The sequence below is a fragment of the Periplaneta americana genome, chromosome 6, assembly GCF_040183065.1.
Source record: "Periplaneta americana isolate PAMFEO1 chromosome 6, P.americana_PAMFEO1_priV1, whole genome shotgun sequence".
Classification (NCBI taxonomy): Eukaryota; Metazoa; Arthropoda; class Insecta; order Blattodea; family Blattidae; genus Periplaneta; species Periplaneta americana.
In genome coordinates, this window is record NC_091122.1 from 118236941 (window position 1) to 118258420 (window position 21480).

Here is a 21480-nt window from a genome sequence, read left to right on the forward strand (position 1 = left end):
GTGAGACAGCTACCACCTTGTTCTCATCCCACAGCAAGGCTACAAAGAAGGGTGAATGCCCTTTAATAGTTTTTATAAACAAAAAGATATGCACAACTTTCAGCCATTTTTTATATGTTTTGGAGGCCTGGCTCGGGACTTCGCGAAATGAGGATGATTGTGGAGTATTGGTGGGATGATGATGCTAATGATGATGTTGAGTGGAAATGGAGAATTTGTTCACAGAAACTATTCAAATTATTAAGAGGGCGTTTATATTATATTACCGGTTGTTCTGTATGGTTGTGAAACTTGGACTCTCACTTTGAGAGAGGAACAGAGATGGAGGGTGTTTGAGAATAAGGTGCTTAGAAAAATATTTGGGGCTAAGAGGGATGAAGTTACAGGAGAATGGAGAAAGTTACACAACGCAGAACTGCAAACTTTGTATTCTTCACCTGACGTAATTAGGAACATTAAATCCAGACGTTTGAGATGGACAGAGCATGTAGCACATAAGGGCGAATCCAGGAATACATATACATAGAGTGTTAGTTGGGAGGCCAGAGGGAAAAGACTTTTGGGGAGGCCATGACGTAGATGGGAGGACAATATTAAAATGGATTTGAGGGAGGTGAGATATGATTGTAGAGACTGAATTAATCTTGCTCAGAATAGGGACTAATGGCGGACTTACGTGAGGGTGGCAATGAACCTCCGGATTCCTTAAAAGCCATAAGTAAGTAAGTGATTATTGTTACTGTTTTAATAGTGATAAGCCGTTTGACGGAAATACACTCATTAAATAATTTGATATTATAGGATGGCTTATAGTGTTAATTTTATCAATTTTCTTAAAGTGAGTGGTTTGTTTTGACTGTCGGTGTAATTCATAACTGTTGTTATACAGGTCAATTGGTTACAATGAGGTGGCTAGTACAGCTGTGAAATCATTTCATCCGCTGTCTGCGGTGTGCTTGGACCCTGAAGAGGAGGCAGCAAACATACCAAGGCCGGACTTCACACAGATGATTCCTTTCAAACCCAAAGCACAAGCCATCCCTGGCGACCATCCAGTTCCAGGTATTAGATAGGCATATGGCATTTCCGTACAGGCGATCAACAAAAGAGTCTTGATACAGCTTTAAAGAACTATAATATAGGGTATCTAAATGAAAGGTATTCATAGGTACCCAAATTAAAAAAAAAAAGATACGTACTCTAGTCCTAGAACTGGATGTTTTTTCATGCTGGAGATTCAGAGCCATATTGCATTTTAAGCTAAAACCTTCCATCTGTGAAGCCATATTTTTCTACTCCTTTCATTTTATAGCTGATTGTTGTACTGAATGAATTGACAGCATAATATCATATTTCAAATAAAAGCAGTGAAAAATATAGTGGGACTGCGTTGGCGTTAATGCAGCTTCTGTGGGAAGCCTCTTTGTTACTTGTTAGCTTAAACTTGTTTAAGCCCCCTCACCACGACAAGGTGAGTACCCATGAGGGAGACACAGTCATTGCCAAAACTCCAGTTGTGAACGAAATTCCTCCATGGAAATAGGTGATTCCAGAACATAGCATACAAAATCCAGGAAATCATTCCAAAAATGATCCTCCATACATTCTTAAGTTAGATGCCATGGAACTACTCTGCAGCATGTATAAGGATCACCTTCAAATTTATACAGATGGATCTCTGAATCCTAATAATGGAACATCATGAGCAGGGTATTATATTCCAAAATATCAAGAAAGTTATTTCATATCATGTTCATCCTCCTCCAGTCTTGACACTGAATTGCTAGTTATCGATGCTGCTCTTCATTGTGTTACTCAAATTTCTGAAAAATCTATTTGCATACTTACCAACTCCAAGGGGGCTATATTTAATATAATTAAATATAATTCGAAATTTTCTTGGGCTTCCAGCCAGGTCATAAGTTGGTGATCCACTGACGTTTCGAGGATGTTCATCTTCCTCATCTTCAGGGTTAAATGATATCTGAGGGTACCTAGCTCCTTAATTTATAGTGCCAGAGGGAGTCAGCCGAGGAGCTGTGCGCTGATTGGCTGTTATTAGTGCGGACTGCGGCGAGAACGTTGCCGACGTGTCGTCTTGCTTTGTGCTTTCCGGCTGAATGACCTTGGATCTCACGGTGGGCTCGGTGGACGAGTTCTCCGCTGATGACGGCCCGTCGTCCGGGCGGTGAGAAATTTAATAGCCGGTGACCATGCCTCGCTTAGTTGGAGACCTGAGTCCCGGTTCAGGTTACCACATTCCGCCGCTATGGCCAGGGTTTCTTTTACTCTTCTATCCCAATAGCCCGCACACTTTACCAGGACCTTGGTGTTATTGAAATTAGCCCTATGGCTATTTTCAATGCAATGTTCAGCCAATCCGGATTTTTCGGGCTGCATTAATCTGATGCTTCTTTGATGTTCCGAAAGACGCGTCGCTATTGTGCGTCCAGTCTGGCCAATGTAAGCCGCATCACATTCACACGGGATGCGGTAGATCCCTGGTACTCTGAGGCCTAGATCGTCTTTTACTGATCTGACCTTGTTCCTGATTTTTGGCGGAGGTTTGTGGATTGTTTTTATTCCATGCTTGTGGAGCAGTCTGCTTATCTTTCCCGACAACTTCCCTGTGAATGGTAGACAGGCTGTGGCTGGTTTTTCCGCTTCTAGTGAGTCCGTGATGGGCTGCTGCTGCTGTTGCTTCTTGTGTCTTGCTCTATTCAAAGAGGCCGTGATGTCTTTAGCCAAATATCCATTCTGCTGGAGGGTGAGCTTCAGGTGTTGAAATTCAGTGTCTAATTGCTCCGGGTCCGATATAAAGACTGCTCTATGGGCCAGTGTGTTAAGTATGCCCATCCGCTGCGCTTTGTGATGGAAGCTATACCGTAAACCCACACAAACCAACTTGTACCTGAACGCCTCTTTGAATAGAGCAAGACACAAGAAGCAGCAGCAGCAGCCCATCACGGACTCACTAGAAGCGGAAAAACCAGCCACAGCCTGTCTACCATTCACAGGGAAGTTGTCGGGAAAGATAAGCAGACTGCTCCACAAGCATGGAATAAAAACAATCCACAAACCTCCGCCAAAAATCAGGAACAAGGTCAGATCAGTAAAAGACGATCTAGGCCTCAGAGTACCAGGGATCTACCGCATCCCGTGTGAATGTGATGCGGCTTACATTGGACGGACTGGACGCACAATAGCGACGCGTCTTTCGGAACATCAAAGAAGCATCAGATTAATGCAGCCCGAAAAATCCGGATTGGCTGAACATTGCATTGAAAATAGCCATAGGGCTAATTTCAATAACACCGAGGTCCTGGTAAAGTGTGTGGGCTATTGGGATAGAAGAGTAAAAAAAAACCCTGGCCATAGCGGCGGAACGCAGTAACCTGAACCGGGACTCGGGTCTCCAACTAAGCGAGGCATGGTCACCGGCTATTAAATTTCTCACCACCCAGACAACGGGCCGTCATCAGCGGAGAACTCGTCCGCCGAGCCCACCGTGAGATCCAAGGTCATTCAGCCGGAAAGCACAAAGCAAGACGACACGTCGGCAACGTTCTCGCCGCGGTCCGCACTAATAACAGCCAATCGGCGCACAGCTCCTCGGCTGACTCCCTCTGGCACTATAAATTAAGGAGCTAGGTACCCTCAGATATCATTTAACCCTGAAGATGAGGAAGATGAACATCCTCGAAACGTTGGTGGATCACCAACTTAAGACCTGGCTGGAAGCCCGAGAAAATTTCGAATTATCACGTCGCCAGGAAAGCTTCAGTAGTTATAATTAAATATGTACCAAACCTATACGCACATAGGATTATGCCAATTCAGAAACAACTAAGTAAACTAAAAAAACTCCAAAAGGAAATAACATTTCAATGGATACCTAGTCATTGTGGTATACTTGGAAACAAAGTCGATAATATTGCAAAACAGGCAACATATTTGCAACCAAGACCTCTTCAAGTGATATCTCTATCCAGTGGTTATGCTTCAGTAAAGTCTCATTTTATAAACCTATGGATCAACAATTGGCTCTCTTCTGACAAAGGAAAAATTTTACAGTCTTTACAAAAGAAACCAAATGACCTGGAAATGTACAAAAACTTGCCCAGACATGTTCAAACATTTTTGAGCCAGAACAGGTCACACTGTCACACAATTGTACCTACACCGATTTCACATTTCTGATAATCCTACTTGTCTGTGGTGTAATAATCATGATGAAGATCTGGAACACATTCTTCATACTGTCCATCCATAAACCACAAAAGAAGTAAATTAAAATCATCAGTACCAGTTGCAGAAGACACAGCCCTGCAGTATATATTGACTACACCTCAACTCTGGCTACTAGCAACAGGCATCTATAATGAACACCAATCAAAATACCCCTCATTTCTCGTGAAAAACAAAGACTGAATAGACTACAGTTGACTTTATATTGTCAGCAAACAGCTGGATACATTAAGAAGATTGATTGATATTTCAAATAAAAGAATAAGTAAAAATAAAACAATTCATTGTTCAGCTCATATAAGAGGTTTGCATAACATTTCAATGTTGATGTTTGTTGCACTGTTAAAATAGATACATACATGTCGTCTTCACATGAAAAAATGTTTCAGGTGGCGTATTTCCTCATCCGCCAGCAGTAGCACAACTCTGCACATTGCTTCCTCCTCCAGGGTGCTTCCGTGGTCCTTTTGTGGCTGTTGACATGCTCATGGATGTCTTCAGTAAAATCCAGCTTCCAGAGACTGGTAGGTCCGAATACATAGAATTCACTTGTGTATAATAAACCTGAATTTGTTTTTCATCTCCCTCCTATCCTCTTTCACCTCCTCCTACTCCTCTAGTCCTTCTCTTCCATCTTTGATCTCCTGTACCTAATTCTCCTCCATCGTTGCTTCTTCTTGTACTATCCCAAAGTGATTACTACAAAATAAGACCCTGTTATTTTTTTAAAATACTGTTTTATAAAAATATTTTGTATGCGATTTTCAGAAAATCGCAAGAATAGACCCATACGAAAATACTGGTAATGGAATTCTGGTGCTGTATTCTAAGTAAGATAGAAACTGCACGTTTTTTCAGAAAATCACAAGAATAGACCCATAAGAAAATACTGGTAATGGAATTCTAGTGCTGTATTCTAAGTAAGAAGAAACTGCACGTTTCCCCCCCCCTCCCAGAAAATCACAAGAATAGACCCATAAGAAAATACTGGTAATGGAATTCTTGTGCCATATTCTAAGTGAGAGAGAAACTGTACGTTTTTTTTTTTCAGAAAATCACAAGAATAGACCCATAAGAAAATACTGGTAATGGAATTCTAGTGCTGTATTCTAAGTAAGATAGAAACTGCACGTTTTTTCAGAAAATCACAAGAATAGACCCATAAGAAAATATTGGGAATGGAATTCTAGTGCCGTATTCTAAGTGAGATAGAAACTGTACGTTTTTTCAGAAAATCACAAGAATAGACCCATAAGAAAATATTGGGAATGGAATTCTAGTGCCGTATTCTAAGTGAGAGAGAAACTGTACATTTTTTTCAGAAAATCACTAGAATATAATAGATTCCTAAGTCAATAGAGAACGGTACATGGAATACTGTTAGGTTCAGCCCAAGGACAGACTTCACCCTCTTCCAGTAACTTTCAGCAAAAACAATGAGATCGCAGGAGTTTGGAAGCTGGCCGTTCCATTTATACTTTCTACTTGATCATGCTCTCCAGTATTACAGCTCATAAAATCAGTAACCGCCGGTAGTCTTGTGCTTGAGTGGTATAATGCTTTCAAGTGCCTTGTGTGATTCAGATACCGCATAAGAAAATTAATTTTGTAATTTGTTTTATTAAATAACTGTTACATACTTATTTATGTAGGTTTAAACATGTAAATATCTTTAGATTTAGTATATGTTAGTACAATACAATAATCTTTACTTAGTTACAATCTGAGTTAACCGTCGGCAAATTTGTACTCACGATGACATCACATAAGATGTAATATCTATCGAGGAGTATAGAGCACTTTGTTCGGATCCCAGTGGCAGACTCTCAATACAAGCATCTGACATAGACTACACAATATTGATTTATAGATGGACAGATTATATTTTATTTCACCTTTATTTTTAGCTGTGCTACAACAACCTAGGAAAATACGTCACAAATTGCCACTCTTAATACAACTCGTAAATTTTCGTTGCTAATCACGATCTTTGTTTAGATATTAGAAGTTTTCGTTCAGAGAACAAGTGTTCCGAAATATATTTAATATAGAGCCAAACAGCAGCTATGTAGGGTAGCGGCAGGTGACCTACAGTATGATAGGACTACACATATCTCTATGGAGAGCATTTTAAATAAATCTAAACTAGTCTGGTGTGTTATACAATGGCAACGTTTTATGTCCTCACTTATTTCCAGCTCTCTTAATAACATGTTACTCCACTTAATAGACTTTTTTAAAGTTCATCATTCAGTGAACACTTTCTTTTTGGCTTATTAATAAAAACGCACAGTTATTATTAGGGCCAGGAAGTTCATGCATTTGCACATATTTTTCCATTGGCAGTACTTTCCGAAATTAAAATGGGAAGACAAAGTACAGTGTACACTGCGTAACTCGACATTTTGAATATCAGATTGTGGAGAACGGACATAAAAAAACCACATCTTTATCGTCATCGTCTAATAAAATGACGTACTTTTTCAAGTCAACTGCTGCGGAAAAGAAGAATTGAAAATTTGCAGCAATCACTTCACTGCACTTTTTCCATTGTTAGCAAGTTTTTAATAGAAACAGCATTACTTGCTGTTGCACTAAATGTGAGATCACCTTAGTGAATGTGCTAGCCCATTTTGCAATGAAAGCCATTGTGAAAGAGCTAGAAGCAGCTAGCTTCATCTCTGTGCTGATTGATTTCTCCAATCATAAACATTTGAAAATTATTTCTATTCTTGTAAACATAGAAATTAAAGTAGGGATAACTGAAATTAGTTTGTCTGGCTAATGTGGCAGTTTAGTATCTCATAAGAGTGTCCCAGTTTTTTATTTTCTAAATCTGGCCACCCTATGTTTGTATTGATAATTTAGTTCTTTGCATTGCTCATAGAAACTATTAGATGCCCTAATTCTTCTGTTCATGTCTCCAGCACCATCTCCAACTGCAGACAATGGCTGTGACACCAAGCTCTTCGATCTCGCCAAGTCTGTACACTGGATTGTGGATGAAGGCCAGGAGGGAACCCTTACACTTCCTGGAGGCGGTGGAACAAAGAGAAGACGAAAGCTAGGGACTGGTGAGCGGGGGGTAGTCATCGGATTGGATGACAGTGAAGACGACGAGCTGTCTGGAGCACCCCCTGTGAATGACATCTACAGGCAGAGGCAACAGAAGAGAGTTAAATGACCTCAGGATCAGAGGGGGGAAGAGAGTGGAACCGATGGCTAATGTGTAACGTAGTACAACCTGCAGAACATGAGAGAGACTGTATGTCTGTATGAGATGATAATGAAAACTCCCTTCGCTGCCATAAATCATTCCGAAATGTCTGGGAATTTTGATATTTTCGATCACTCACTGAAATGTTTGTCATTTTTAAAACATGCTATTTTGATTTCTAGTGATTGCATATGTAAATATTTGAAGAAAATGAATTACGCCAAATAAGACAAATTATGTACTTCGTACATCATTGACAGGTGCACAAATGACGAAGCATGTTACCATGTCTGTGAATCTGTCTTAGAAAGAAAGAAAAAGTTGTCCAGTACATGTTACTGAGCTACAAAGAGTACTTTTAATGTAAGAGGTTAATGACTTCTTATTTTTATTTAAATTAAATCCAAATGTTACCATAAAAATGTATTCATTCTTTATTAGTCTGATGTTACAGTTATAAATTCGTATCCTTTCTTTACTCCCAATATTCAGGAATTCATACTCGGATCTTTAAGTGAGGTAAATATTCTTAACTAATTCTTCCACAAAGAAAAGTAAAGCTAGGGGTACCCAGCGGCGGATTTTCAGGGGAGGCTAGGGAGGCCGAGCCTCCCCTAATATTTTACCAGAACACAATATGGCAGTAATAATTTCAGCTGAATTAAGATCACAGATAAGTTACAGCAAATGACGAACATTTTTGCTTTTATATTAATTTTACTATTCACTACGACTAAGATGTAAGTTACTTAAAGTCGTCGACCACATTCAAATAATTCGTACTGAAAAATAACAGATAGCACAGTAACCTATATAGTCGACATCTAGCATCCTGCAGCGTCTATGCGAGAGCGGAAGAGAGGAGTCGGCTACATAACGCTACTCCCCGGTAACCATGACAACAGCAGTTCAACCAATAAGATAGCTGGTTAGAAGAGTGTTTAAACTTGACTAGAATGCGCGAGGGGAGCCGATTTGGAGACGTCCTACCCACTGTTGACAACTGTAGCAGTCACGGCTGGTTTCGGCTGTATTGGGAAGCTCTCTCTCTTTCTCTCTTCTTGGTTTTAGAAAATTGAGTCACATGTTGTTAGTTTTCTCTCCCTACGTAAAAGTTTTCATTTACGTTGTTAGATTTTCTCTTGTTTGCAGTTGTTCTAGTTATTTTATTCTTTTGTTTTACGAGATGTATTTACTTATACAGTATTTTAAATATATCGCGAGTTTAGAAACAAATGCAGATTTGTCTCTAGCTTCTTCTAGTAGCAGTTATTCAGTATGTTGTGACTTATTTGATCGGTTTGCGAAGAAAGAGGATCGTCGAGTTAATTTGCTGTAAAATTAGACTATGTAATAGTAATGAGCAAGCCCCGGATTCTTAGGTTCGAATCAATTTTGTTGCAATCTCATTACTCTCGAAATATTATTTTTCTTATTCGTTTTATGTAGCAAAGAGTAACATTCTTAAATTCCATATGACCTAAAAGACCTAATTCGTAGGTTAGGGCTTAAGAGTGTCCTAAAGAGAGGCAATCTTTACCAAGCCGTTGTAATATATTAACAGTATGTTGTTTATTTTTATTCTTTCCCCGTAAAATCATATAAATTCCTAAACATAAGATTTAAAATTCTAAAACATACATTGGAAAACCTGATTTTAATTTCTTAAAATCTGGTAATGAGGTACATCACAGGCCTTATATTTTTATATTCTCATCATTCACGTCTTGGCCTCCTCAACTTTCAAACCCACCGTCCGCTACTGGGGGTACCATGTCGTAACTTCTAAAAGAATCTTTGTACAATGTACTAGACAAGGCCCATAAATACAATAAATAATTGAATGTTGTTCCGTCACTGACTTGACATATCATATATAAGGTACCGGTATAAAACCTTTATATTACATATTTAATTGTTGGTATTAACGTTTTTGTTGCTACATGCGACATCATCAGATACCATAGTTGCATTCATAATATAATAACCTCTTTTTTATATATACCCTTGATATCGAAAGTTAAAAGCTTAAACTAATATACATAAATAGATATAAAATTACAAGTCTTCATGATTTAAAACATCTTGATTACACAACTTTTAACACTGTATCACTTTGGAATATGTATTATATGACTTTCTTGTGTTAAATTCTATCGTACCTGGTTTACATGTTTCGACCTTTTATGGGTCATCCTCAGAACTGGTCGTTGAACAACTACCAGTTCTGAGGATGACCCATAAAAGGTCGAAATGTTATGTTTTATTTAACGATGCTCGCAACTGCAAAGGTTATATCAGTGTCGCCGGATGTGCCGGAATTTTATCCCGCAGGAGTTCTTTTACTGTGGAGGACTAGTAACTGTGTCCGTGTGAGAGGGGTCTGCCGCAACCGCGGGGAAGAGGGTAGGTACTAAAGTTTCGGGATGGGGGTGGCTTTGCTATGACATTGACAGGCAACTACCAGTTCTGAATATATATTGCGAGAGTGCAGTCAACTTGAGTTTACAGTATTCTTTACATTGTTCAATTCAGAACTTCCTTATACAGTAATTACAGTAAATCTGTGCAATTCAGTGTAGTGCGTATATTTAGAATAGGATTAGTAGTGTAGTGTAGTGTAAAAATAGTATAGGATGTGTATAACTATAGTATAGAAATAATAGTGCGAGATTATAGAGCAGTGATATTAGCAAGAACGATAGTCTTAAACACTTTCGTTTAGTGTGGCTAATAGAAAGGCAAACACAACTATTTATAGTGAAGCAAGAGAAATAATAGCTAACATCATAGAGAAGTGCGATGAGGAAAGAGTGCAAAAACATTTGAGGATTCCCTTAAATACATCAACTGAAAGAGCGGCCGAATACACTGGTGTGGGATATAGTATAATAAAGAAGATTAGGAAGGAACATAAGATAAGAAAAGAAAACAGTCCGGATAGACTTCTGAAATCGCCAAGAAAGAAGAGACTAATAATATCTCGTAATATACTGCATGTAGACGACTTCGACAAGTGTGTTATAAGAAATACAATACAAGACTTCTATATTCAAGAAAAGAGAGTGCCGACAATACCTAAACTTTTGACGGTAATTAAAGAAAAAATCAATTTTCCTTGGGGCAGAAAATCACTAAACAGAGTCGTGAAAAGCATGCAGTTTAGATGGAGGAAATGTTTCTTGCACGCATAATAGTATGTTTACCACTAAGTTCAACTCCCCCCTTCCTCTTCGCTTCCCTCAGGAAACCTTTTCCTCACCAACAAGACCGCGGACACAGTTACCAGTCCTGTACACTACATGCCAGTAAATCTACTGACATGAGCCTGTCGCATTTAAGCACACTTAAATGCCATCGACCTGGCCCGGGATCGAATCCGCAACCTTGGGCATAGAAGGCCAGCGCTACACCAACTTGCCAACCAGGTCGACTAAAAGGTCGAAACATGTAAACCAGGTACGACAGAATTTAACACAAAGTCATATGATACATATTCCAAAACAAATTAAAATTTGGGAAATATCATGCTAATATGTTGAATATGAAGATTTGTTTACAAAGCAGATTTAACTGTTGTGTCATACAAATTTACTGTGAGTATAATGAAGTAACCATTTGAATTTGATATTATATTGATATGTTTGTGTCGAATGCACAAGTATTAAACTTGTGTTAAAATTAAGGTTACAATTCAGGCATTGAAGCCTTTGTTGGAGATTATTAATGTTGATAGTAAAAGTAAGGCATCAGATGAAATGTTTCCTGTTGTGAACGTGTTCTATGTTGAAATTAGTAGCTTAGGATTAAATGTTAAAAATATTCGAGACGCTAATATTCAGCATATTTCCCAAAACTTTAATTTGTTTTAAATCATGAAGACTTGTAATTTTATATATATTTATGTATATTAGTTTAAGCTTTTAACTTTTGGATCAAGGCAGTGGCGACTCCTGCGTATTTCTTAAGAGGAAAGAAGTTAACAGCACGAAATGACACCTTCTTGAATGAAACATGCTACAAATTAGCCTACATGGATATATGTAAGACCAGGTAGTGTTGGGGTTGGCTTTCCCTTCTGTATAGCAATAATCTGTTCTTGTAAACTGAATTTCCTAAATTTTCCAAAATATATTATGTTTTCACTTCCATTCATTGTTGAATAATTGCACAAATTAACAATTACAAGGAAATTCACAACCTCGCAGCATTTTTCGAGCACACTACAGCATCACACATATTGGAAGAGATTATAGCTACTAACACGTAATCGGAACTGTTTTACAGAAATGGGAATGGGAAATAATCTGTGGAAAGCGAGAACACTGCACCCACCCACGTGGTCTGTGTTGGCCACATATACATTTTACAAGTTCAGTATCACATGCTTTTCAAGAATGTCAGTTCTTGTAAAGTCATACTACCATTATTGTTCAAATCTGCCGGTGGCCGATTAATTTTTTATGTTAAAAATAATGCAGATTGGAGTACCTACTTTCAACTTAAAATATATTTGTACAAAACTGACGACTTAGCTGTTGCCCTGTCTAGTAGACAATGAATGGAAGTGAATTTCAGGGACCAAAAAGATTGCGATACTAACGTAGAACTAACTACTTCCTCTTAGTTTTATATAAACCCAGCTTTAACTTTCAAATATCCTTGAAAGTTTCAAACCATGAATAGTAGCCTATATAAAATGCAGTGAATAATATTTTTGATTTACAATTTCAAAAAAAAAGTTTATATGGTGTCTTTCATAGCTTTGCGTTAAAACTGTTATTGTGCCTCCTCCTAGATGTGTTATAGTCTGGTTGAATGCAGCATCATTAGATGGCAGCAGTAGCGAGCTTGCTGCATGACCAGTCTATTTCTATTTCCCGCCAATGTGCTGATTCAGAGGAGGATCTCCTCCCTATCCGTTCATTTACTTGCTTTAAACTCTGCTTCTTTCTCTGGCTGCTAGTGTGCTGTTGTCTATGTGTGTTAACTGCAGTAAAGGAGGAATGGATTGGCTTTCCTCCACACAAACAATCTCGCATCTTTCTCACAGTTTTCTAGCAGCACATGAGTGCACGTCATTTAAAACTCGTTCAACCGAGGTTTTCTTATAGTTGAGAACTTAAAAATTATCGAATCTTCCTCGAATTTCAAGGCACATATTTTATTTGGTATTTACTTTCAAAAGAAGAAAAATGTGAGGAGGACGTTCCTCCCTTTCCTCCCCCGAGAAACCATCATTGAATCAAGGGTATATATAAAAAACAAGAGTTATTATATTATGAATGAAATTATGGTATCTGATGATGTCGCATGTAGCAACAAAAACGTTAATACCAACAATTAAATATGTAATATAAAGGTTTTATACCTTATATATATATATGTTAAGTCAGTGACGGAACAATATTAAATTATTTATTGTATTTCAAGGTCTTATCTGAAAAACTCCTTCAAAATGAATTGTAAAAAAAAAAAAAAAAAAAAAAAAAGGCCCATAAAACCAATGCTTTTTCTTATAGACACGTTTTAGAAGGAACTTTCCACTGTTTTCTTAACTTTTGAGTGCACTTTCAAATATGTCAGATTTCTATTAATTTCCTGGACTTCTGAGTGCATTTCTAAATATGTCAGATTCCTGTTATAAGTCTCTGTCACATTTGATCCTGTTTAGCTAAAGTGTCAATTCATTTTCACTAATTCTCATATGAGATGGTATCCATTGAATATGCACGCTAGAATATATATTATTTTAATGTACCGAAGTACATATGATATTTCCATGCAGATATTCTGCGTCATCATACGATGAAAGAGTAATGGAACGGAGAAAAATTCTGTCCGGCGCCGGGATTTGGGGTTTTCAGCTCTACGTGCTGAAGCATCAGCACGTAGAGCTGAAAACCCGGGTTCAAATCCCGGTGCCGGACAGACTTTTTCTCCGTTCCATTACTCTTTCAACACTAGAATATACTTTGAATCTCATAATATCCTTTATTATATTAATTAATACTGGTTTTATCAATCCCTGGGATTGCCATCTGGATGAAGTGGGAAGGCCAAGTAGAGACAGATTCGCATGACCCAGAGGACTAACAGTAAGTCTGAGAAGAATGTACTTTCAGAAGGCAGCTTGAAGGCTGGTCGAAGAAGTGGGGCAAAACTGAAACCAAGAGTAATCTACAACAGTAGCGCCTATTCTAGTAGGATAGGCTAAACAGGTGTCTGTTCTCCAGGTTAGGAGTGGCCTGAAACCAGGAAGTGTCCCCAGATTTGATCAGTTAGCTATAGATACAAAAGAACTCAACCATGAAAAGAAAAAAAAAAAAAAGGAACGTCTAATATTATATTATTTTTTTATTGAAACAATAATATTACTGATGATATCCAAATGAAATGTAACATCTATTTTAAGGTGACAAATTGTAGAGTCCATAAATAAGAACTGAAATACCGGTATATGATATTTTAAAGGCATAGTGAAGTATGTATTTTTCAAAATAGTTTATTTTATTTTCATCCATAAATAACAGTTTTTTAATTTCTTTACATGTAATAATTCGATACAAAATTACAATACATGTATTACATACTACTAATAGCATTTTATGCTTAACACTTTCAAGTCATAAAAAATACAATAAAATCCTCAAAAAGAAACCAAGAATAATAAAACTGTATTCGGTAATTTCCTACAATGTGTTTGGCATTGTCTTCTCTCTGGCAAATGCTTAGTTAACATATTCTCCTGGTGTCTTTATCACAAAACGGAAATATATACATAGTTAACACAACTTATTCTGGATTAACAAGCTCTGACTATTAATGTTCATATAGGTACATATCGCCTTAAGCAATAAATGCAGTATCTATTATATTTTAGGCAAATGCATTTTCTATTGGTAATCATCAGAATTTACAATAAATTGTATAGATTACACGTAGATTACTGCTGGAAGTACATATATCTGTATTTTTACCATACTGATGACCATTCGTTGAATAATTGATTACTTTTAACACTTTTTTGACAATGGAAATATGAGAATGAAAATTAAAACACTCAAACAGATCTTGCTATCGGGAAAGAAAAAGAAAAAGACAGGCATGAAAAAAATATACTAGCGAAATGGATGCTGTAAGAGAAACATGTCCATAAAGATAATTTTCCGAGGTCCTATGAATATACCAATTTGTTATATAAGACAATCTGTATTTTGCGGAAACTAACACGGAAATGTAAAGGAAAACAAAGACTATAATGGCAAATATATATAATGATTTTATTTGTTTGTAACATTATACTGTTATCAGACAATTAAAATGAAAAAAATAAGCTTAGAGTTTACATTTGAAGACTTTTCTTGCAGTAAATAACTATATCAAATGATATTCAACTTTGAAGGGAAACTCTTTATTAAAGAAGATAACATAGGTATCTCTCTCTCGATATGAGGGCGGGAGGGGAACATCCCTGTGCACCGTGACCTGACGTCTATTGTGCGCCCCTGGGAGGAGTTGTAAGCCCATCGACCCCACCTATGCTGAACCGACCTAACCCCTATTACCCTAATGACCAGTCCTGCCATCCTTCCAAATCCGTTTATCATCCCACCCCCAACACCCCCCCCCCCACATTTCTCCCTCAAACGATCTGAGGTGTAAGCCCCCTGTCCCATTGGGAGGAGAGTGGGTTCTGCTGCTTGCTACCAGATATCATGCTTGACATATCCACGGAGGCCAGTCGAGAGAGTCAGCGGCTTCAGAGGGCCACCACAGGCACGATCTGGAAACCAAGTAAGACAACCAGAATGATGAGGGAGGAAAGGAAGTGGCGAGAATGAGTGGGGTTCCATACACCTGATAAAGTTACCTGATATTCATCCATAGGAGTGAGGGAAAAACACCGAAAAAACGTCACCCAGGCAACTCTTCCCAAGCAGGGAATCGAACCTCGACCCATTGGGTTTGGGAGCTAAGACACTACCACGAGATCACAGCAGTGGACAAAAACATAGGTATACCAAAAACCTTGCAACACAAATCAGTGACTTAAAGTCACAAGGACTAGTCAGAATTTCTTACATGTTCCCACTTGGAAGATTGATATTATACACTATTATAGCAAACACAGAATTGGTAATGACTGCACTTTCCCTGTTGCCGTGAGTTTTCTTCTCATGTTTTTTTATTTTATCAATATACGAAATATAAACAGAAATTACTCTGCTGCTGCAAAAACAATTTCGAGATTTTAACAGAAATACATCTTTTCCAACATCCCTGGTACTGAAAGGACTTTGGCACACCATCTTTGTGTTTTCTCTTAGTTGTTGTTTAGTCAACTGTCTGAAGACAAGTTTGAACCTCATTAAGTGACACCAATAAGGCATTACTTATGAGGCAACTAAGCCAGGAGGTAATGGGATAGGGTGGCCAGTACCTTTCCCCTCCATTGCATACATTGCTGACTAGTAACATATTACACTAATCAGACTTCAGATACACAGAAATAACTGTTCTTCCTCTGACACATATCAAGTGAGATTACTACCCGATGTGTTATATTTATACACACAATGGTTAATGTATTCTGTAATTTTTTATAATCAATTCTCCACTAAGTATTTATACATTATCAATGGACACATGAGGCAAAGCATTTACTAGTTTCTTGCATACATACTTAAAATTATCTGTAACTGAAATAAATTCTGGTCCCATGGGATTCTATTACAGACAGGTTTTGCTGTAGTTAGTTAAGCTAATATCTAATACTCTGGATACAAGTCATTTGTCATCTCACATATTAATATTTCTTCACTACATCAGCACCAATGCTGTTATGTTGAATCCATTTTTTTTTTCTGGTTTTATTACGTAGCATGCAATTCAGAGTATTCACACTATTTTTTTCTAAATAAATTAATAACATTTTGGGCTTTGATAATCCATGGAACATAAAAATAAGGATTAAAAAACATACAATATTACAGTACATACCAATCCACCGCATTGCTTTGTGTGTAATAGTGAAAATAGTTAAATTACATAATCTTCTTAATGTATAAATTACATAATCAATCTTCTTCATGTATAAATCACATAATCTTCTTATGTATCCAGCTGTTTGCTGACAACATAATTAAATTACATAAAATATAAGGACGATATTAAATTTAAAAATAATAAAAATTATACAATTCAATACATTGTAAAGAAACACTAAATATAACAAATTTTGTTTCTGGGTCTGTATATTTTGAAGTTATTTGACAGGAAACTGAGCATTCTATTAAGTTTGCAGTCAAAGAAGCTCAATAGGGAAGATACAGCATATTATCTTAATTGAAAATAATGTTAATGACATTTATAACAATTATGTTGGTGTCTGACCAACACATAGAGAAATGTGGTAAGTGTTAGAACTACAAGTTCACGCCCATCTTTTCTTTTCTCCACTCAAGCAGTGGCAATGGCAGCTTCACTCCTGCATATAAAAAGTTACGAAATAAGATCCATTACTGTTTGCTAACAAATAAATATACAAGATGAGGGTTTACGGCAGTTTGCAAAGAGACTGTATAAACAGTAGACAGGGAAGAAATTCGAGTAGTGGAAGATGTAATTTAAAGATGGTGCTACCACAAGGTTCAAGAATGTCTATATTTACGTGCAGTCTTTGCTCAGATTATTATTCCTTTCATGTCATTTTTCTTCTAAAAACGAAGATGCGGCCATTATATGCGTAAATTTGACAAATGTTATCCAAATCAAGTAAATATGGGAATTGTCCAAGTCAATCATGTCCAGTGAAAAGGCTCAACTTTGCAGTAGCTGATCATTTGTAGTAATCAGGAATTATATCCGGATCATGCAGAAGTTTTTTTTCATTTTGAATATTTTTAATTGTCAGCTTTTTACAGGGCTCTAAATTGATGACTTGGCGATGCACAGGTATTTTCACTGCTAGTTGTATTTAATGTTCCTTTTCTACAAGTGTCCCTCCTACCTGAAGTCCATACACTCTACATAGTGCTGATGTCCTTTGCAAAACAATATTCTTCCTGAAATTTTGCATTTCTGATTATATTATAGCTTGAATGGTTTAAGAATTAGAAAAGTTAAATAGGAAGAAAAATTTGTTATTCATGAATAAATTTTACAAAATGAGAAACAAGTTATTATCAATTATTACATTTTAAATTTCGCATGTACACATGTATTTCGAATAATTTAACAATTGTACAAATATGTTTACATCTTGATATTACACCAGTACTCATCAGAAAAAAAAAAAATATTTTATTTAACTTAAGAAAACAGATAGGAACTGAGAATAGTCCACAACAATAAACACACACCAACTATTTCCCCTCTCATTGGAATGTACATGAGTATTCAATTAAATTTTACTAATATGGGGCAAACTTGAGTTGATTTCTTACGTTTGTCGACACATTGTTGTAAAATGTGCGCAGATCAAAGAAAGCTAGCTTTTGCTGCTATTTTGTTGAGTTTCCGTAATGATCTTATTTTCCTATCAATGTATCTCTTATTTTTCAAACATTTCTGTGATATTTTGTTTATCACTTTCCAGTATCTGATTGCTTCTTGAAGCAGCGTTGTTAGCTATAATATGATAAAGATCACGCATATACATCATTTCCAGTTCTCTATGATGTATGATCATAATTAAAGGATCATATGCAAATGTACGATAATTCTGATGTGTGCTTTCATTTTTTGGATTTCGAGTAAGAAACAGGACACAAACGCAATTTTTCATTTTTAAAGATCTATATAGAGCTATTCACCATTATAAACATACATGTCCAATAATGGATAAGTAGGTTCATGTTTGGATGATTTTCTGGTAATTACATGTACGAACGTCTTATTGATGTATGTACTATACAATGAACGTGAATATATTTTGCTTCAAATTGGTCTTTAAACTTATAGAATTCAAACAGCTCTAGGATGAATATAACTTCTTTCATTTCTCTTTTGTTTTTGTTTTTTTTTTTTTAATAATTTACTGTGTTTCTTAGTGTATACACTGACAGAATTGGTAACAGCGAGATCGTATTAGGCAACATGGGTGCTACCTGATCTGCGTAAGTGGCTGATATATAGCCTACCAGTAATTAAAAAATAAGAAATATAATTATTATGATAATTTCGTTGGAAATATGATATTTTAAAAGCAGGCTGTATGATCTAATAGCAGTGACTTCTAACAGTACTGTTTTGATGGTGGCAAACATAAGCTACCACTACTAAAATTGAAGTTATTAATTACATTGTTCTATAGGTATAACATTTTGAAGTCAATTACTTGTGCGCTGTTGTTATTTAAGTTAAAAATCTGGAAACACACCATCAATGGAGTCAACCATCATCTAATTAATTTTAAATGGTTGTCAACAAAAGTACCATCACCTTTTGCATACACAACTTAACAGAAAAGACTGTAACAAGGTTAGAGTGGGTTAAAACAGAAAACCGAGGAATGTGAAAAGATTGCCACTTAGCTATCCCCTCATCTAAACCACTCAAATCTTGTCATAGTCCTTGGACTCTTGTCACTTAGTGCTGTTGTGTTGTCGTTGCTAGAGGTAATATTTACCAAGATTATTTACACAAAGATGCAACCGAACTTTCAAACCGTTGTTGTTAAAAAAGAAAATTTCAATGTTAAATTAATTTCTAAGATTCGTTACACGGTCTTGTGATGCCATTGAAGATCAGTGACAGGTTAGATTTGGTTTATTCAGGTTTTTGGTATGCCTACCAAAAAACATACATGCAAGGCATACCATAAACCTTAACAAACCAAACCTAACCTGTCACTGATATTGCCAGTGTGTAACGAATTTTGGAAATTACTCAAGAATCAACTCTGTTTGGCCCAACTCTAATCAATCTATATATGACTATCCTACACTGTGTTTAGGAAAATACGAACTTTGACTCCATTATAAAACAGTGAGTACAATCTTTGTGCGGTATATGGAAGCATAAGTCATGTAGCAATGACCGTTTAAATATAAATGGCTTGAAGCTCAATTACAATCACATGTCACATGATTACGGTCAGTAAAATTTGATTGAACACTCTACATCTAACTGATACCGGTATGCATAACTTTACTTATTCATCATAATAATCCACATGCTGTCCTGATTGAAAGTTCCCTTTCTCCAATATTTCAATTATTCTTTTTGTTGTATCATCAACTGTTAACAATTTCTTAGTTTCCTTGTACTCTACAAACATTTTCTTTACATCAATATCACTCGTGCGAGATATGACTTCTGAAACCATATCTGTGTCTATTGGACCAGGAGCATAATTTAAGACATTGAGAGCAGGATTCTCCTCTGCCAACGTCTTAAAAAACATCTCCCTTGCAGCTTTTCCAGAACAGTAATACCCCATAGATTTAAAAGGTGTGATTGCACATAGTGAAGTTATGTTTATGATAGTTCTCTGTTTCGCAGAACCTTCGGGGAAAATTTTCAAAAACTGGGAGTTAAGACAAACAACTGAAAAGAGATTCAGAGAGTAGTATTCCTGCCACTTCTTTGGATCTGACATTTCAGACGTGACTTCTGAAACATCTCCGACAGATCCAGCATTATGAACCAGTAAGCCTAAATCAAAATCCGCTGCAGTACATCCTATTTTCTTAAGAGAATTTTGTATCATATTATAATATTCCTCTGAATTTGGTTTACTAAGATCAACAGGACATATAATGACATCTATATCTGGATTAACACTGGCTATCTGATTCTTAGTTTCTAACAAACCTGTTTCCGATCGAGCCATAAGAACCACCAATGACTTGGAAGCAAATTTGCCTGAAAATTCTATCGCAAATTTGCGTCCAATTCCTTTACTGGCTCCAGTTATCAAACAATAGGTCTTCTGTCCCCAAAATGATTTTTTTACAGCTGACATCTTGAATACGGTAATCACTATTTTCACTGTAAACTGAGTTTTAATTACTGGAATTAGTGTCACTGTCTTTCGAGTCCTCTGCTAAAATTTCTGCCAATTGATCAGCTTTTAGCAACTCTACAAGTTCACCTAATGTTATAGCTTGACGTTCTGGTGCAATATGCCTCAACAATGCATGGGCAGGATGACTGCTGCTTATTGGTGCGTCCAAGTCCAGATCTTCTTGAGTTACAGAAGTATTGTTTCCTTCAGATACTAACCTCAGCATGCAAGATTTATGTTTTTCTTCTAAGGATTGCACTAGATCTTTCTTGCTTTGTTTTTCCTTCAATCGCGCAAGCTTTTTCTCTGTAACAAACGATCGTTTATATTAAAAACACATGATTTTGGGTTCTACAATACATACAAAACATCGAAACAATAATAATAGACTAAATAATTACCTAATGATGCCAGATATTGAACTGAATCTGGAAGACGATCACTTGGTTCAAAGTTGTCCTCGAATTTCAAGGTCGTTGTTTCCTCCTTGCTTCCACTGTCACTACTCAACCAAGGATCCATTTTTATTGACATTATCACAGTGCTATTATTACAGATTCATAGCTCAACACCTAATAATCAGAATATACAGTTTATGTATTGACGTCATGCAATTATATATATTTTTTTACATTATCATTTACAGCAGTATAAATTATTGTTGCATTATGATGATACGTTACTTAAAAAAATATACACAATTATATGAATCTTAACGTGCTATAATTACTTATACGCACCAAATATTTCTTTGTATTAAAATTATTATGCCTTTACGATAATATAATCCCAGATCACATGATCTAGGATATAATCTATTTTTTCACACTTTTCAGATGGCAAGACTGATAACCTGATTGCAGTTTCTAATTATAGTTGATAGAGGGCTACAAGACGAACTAGTTCAGTGCTGCCACAAGCGGACAATTCTAAAATATTCTTTTATTTGGAAGTTCCGGATTACACCGAGAGATGGCGGAGGAAAAACAGAGGTGCGTCAGCG

At 36.6% G+C, this 21480-nt stretch overlaps 2 protein-coding genes across 7 annotated transcripts in view; one reads left to right on the forward strand and one right to left on the reverse strand.

The window, feature by feature from the left end:
- Positions 1–7887, forward strand: part of su(f) (cleavage stimulation factor subunit su(f)) — a 115935-nt gene extending 108048 nt beyond the window's left edge. For all 4 annotated transcript variants that reach the window (XM_069828835.1, XM_069828836.1, XM_069828837.1 and 1 more), the window contains 3 exons: positions 890–1062; positions 4638–4772; positions 7176–7887. In XM_069828835.1, coding sequence (XP_069684936.1) covers positions 890–1062; positions 4638–4772; positions 7176–7432 — 565 coding nt within the window. In that variant the 3' untranslated portion in view covers positions 7433–7887. The remainder of the gene's footprint in view (positions 1–889; positions 1063–4637; positions 4773–7175) is intronic.
- Positions 7888–13954: 6067 nt separating this feature from the next.
- Positions 13955–21355, reverse strand: LOC138701682 (sepiapterin reductase-like). 3 transcript variants are annotated; one of them, XM_069828841.1, is made up of 3 exons: positions 21217–21355; positions 20879–21049; positions 20432–20783 (listed from the first exon to the last, which is right to left on the reverse strand). In XM_069828841.1, the coding sequence occupies exons 2-3, from the start codon at positions 21009–21011 to the stop codon at positions 20476–20478; spliced, it is 441 nt and encodes a 146-aa protein (XP_069684942.1). In that variant the 5' UTR covers positions 21012–21049; positions 21217–21355; the 3' UTR covers positions 20432–20475. The 3 variants fall into 3 exon arrangements, with proteins under 3 accessions (XP_069684943.1, XP_069684941.1, XP_069684942.1); XM_069828842.1 differs by lacking the exon at positions 21217–21355 and having other exon boundaries at positions 13955–20783; positions 20879–21172; XM_069828840.1 differs by lacking the exon at positions 21217–21355 and having other exon boundaries at positions 13955–20783; positions 20879–21169.
- Between the last annotated feature and the right edge of the window lie 125 nt (positions 21356–21480).

Excerpts from the sequence above, each read along its gene's own strand:
- LOC138701682 (XM_069828840.1), bottom strand. The coding sequence starts at position 20,435 with ATGTCAGCTGTAAAAAAATCATTTTGGGGACAGAAGACCTATTGTTTG.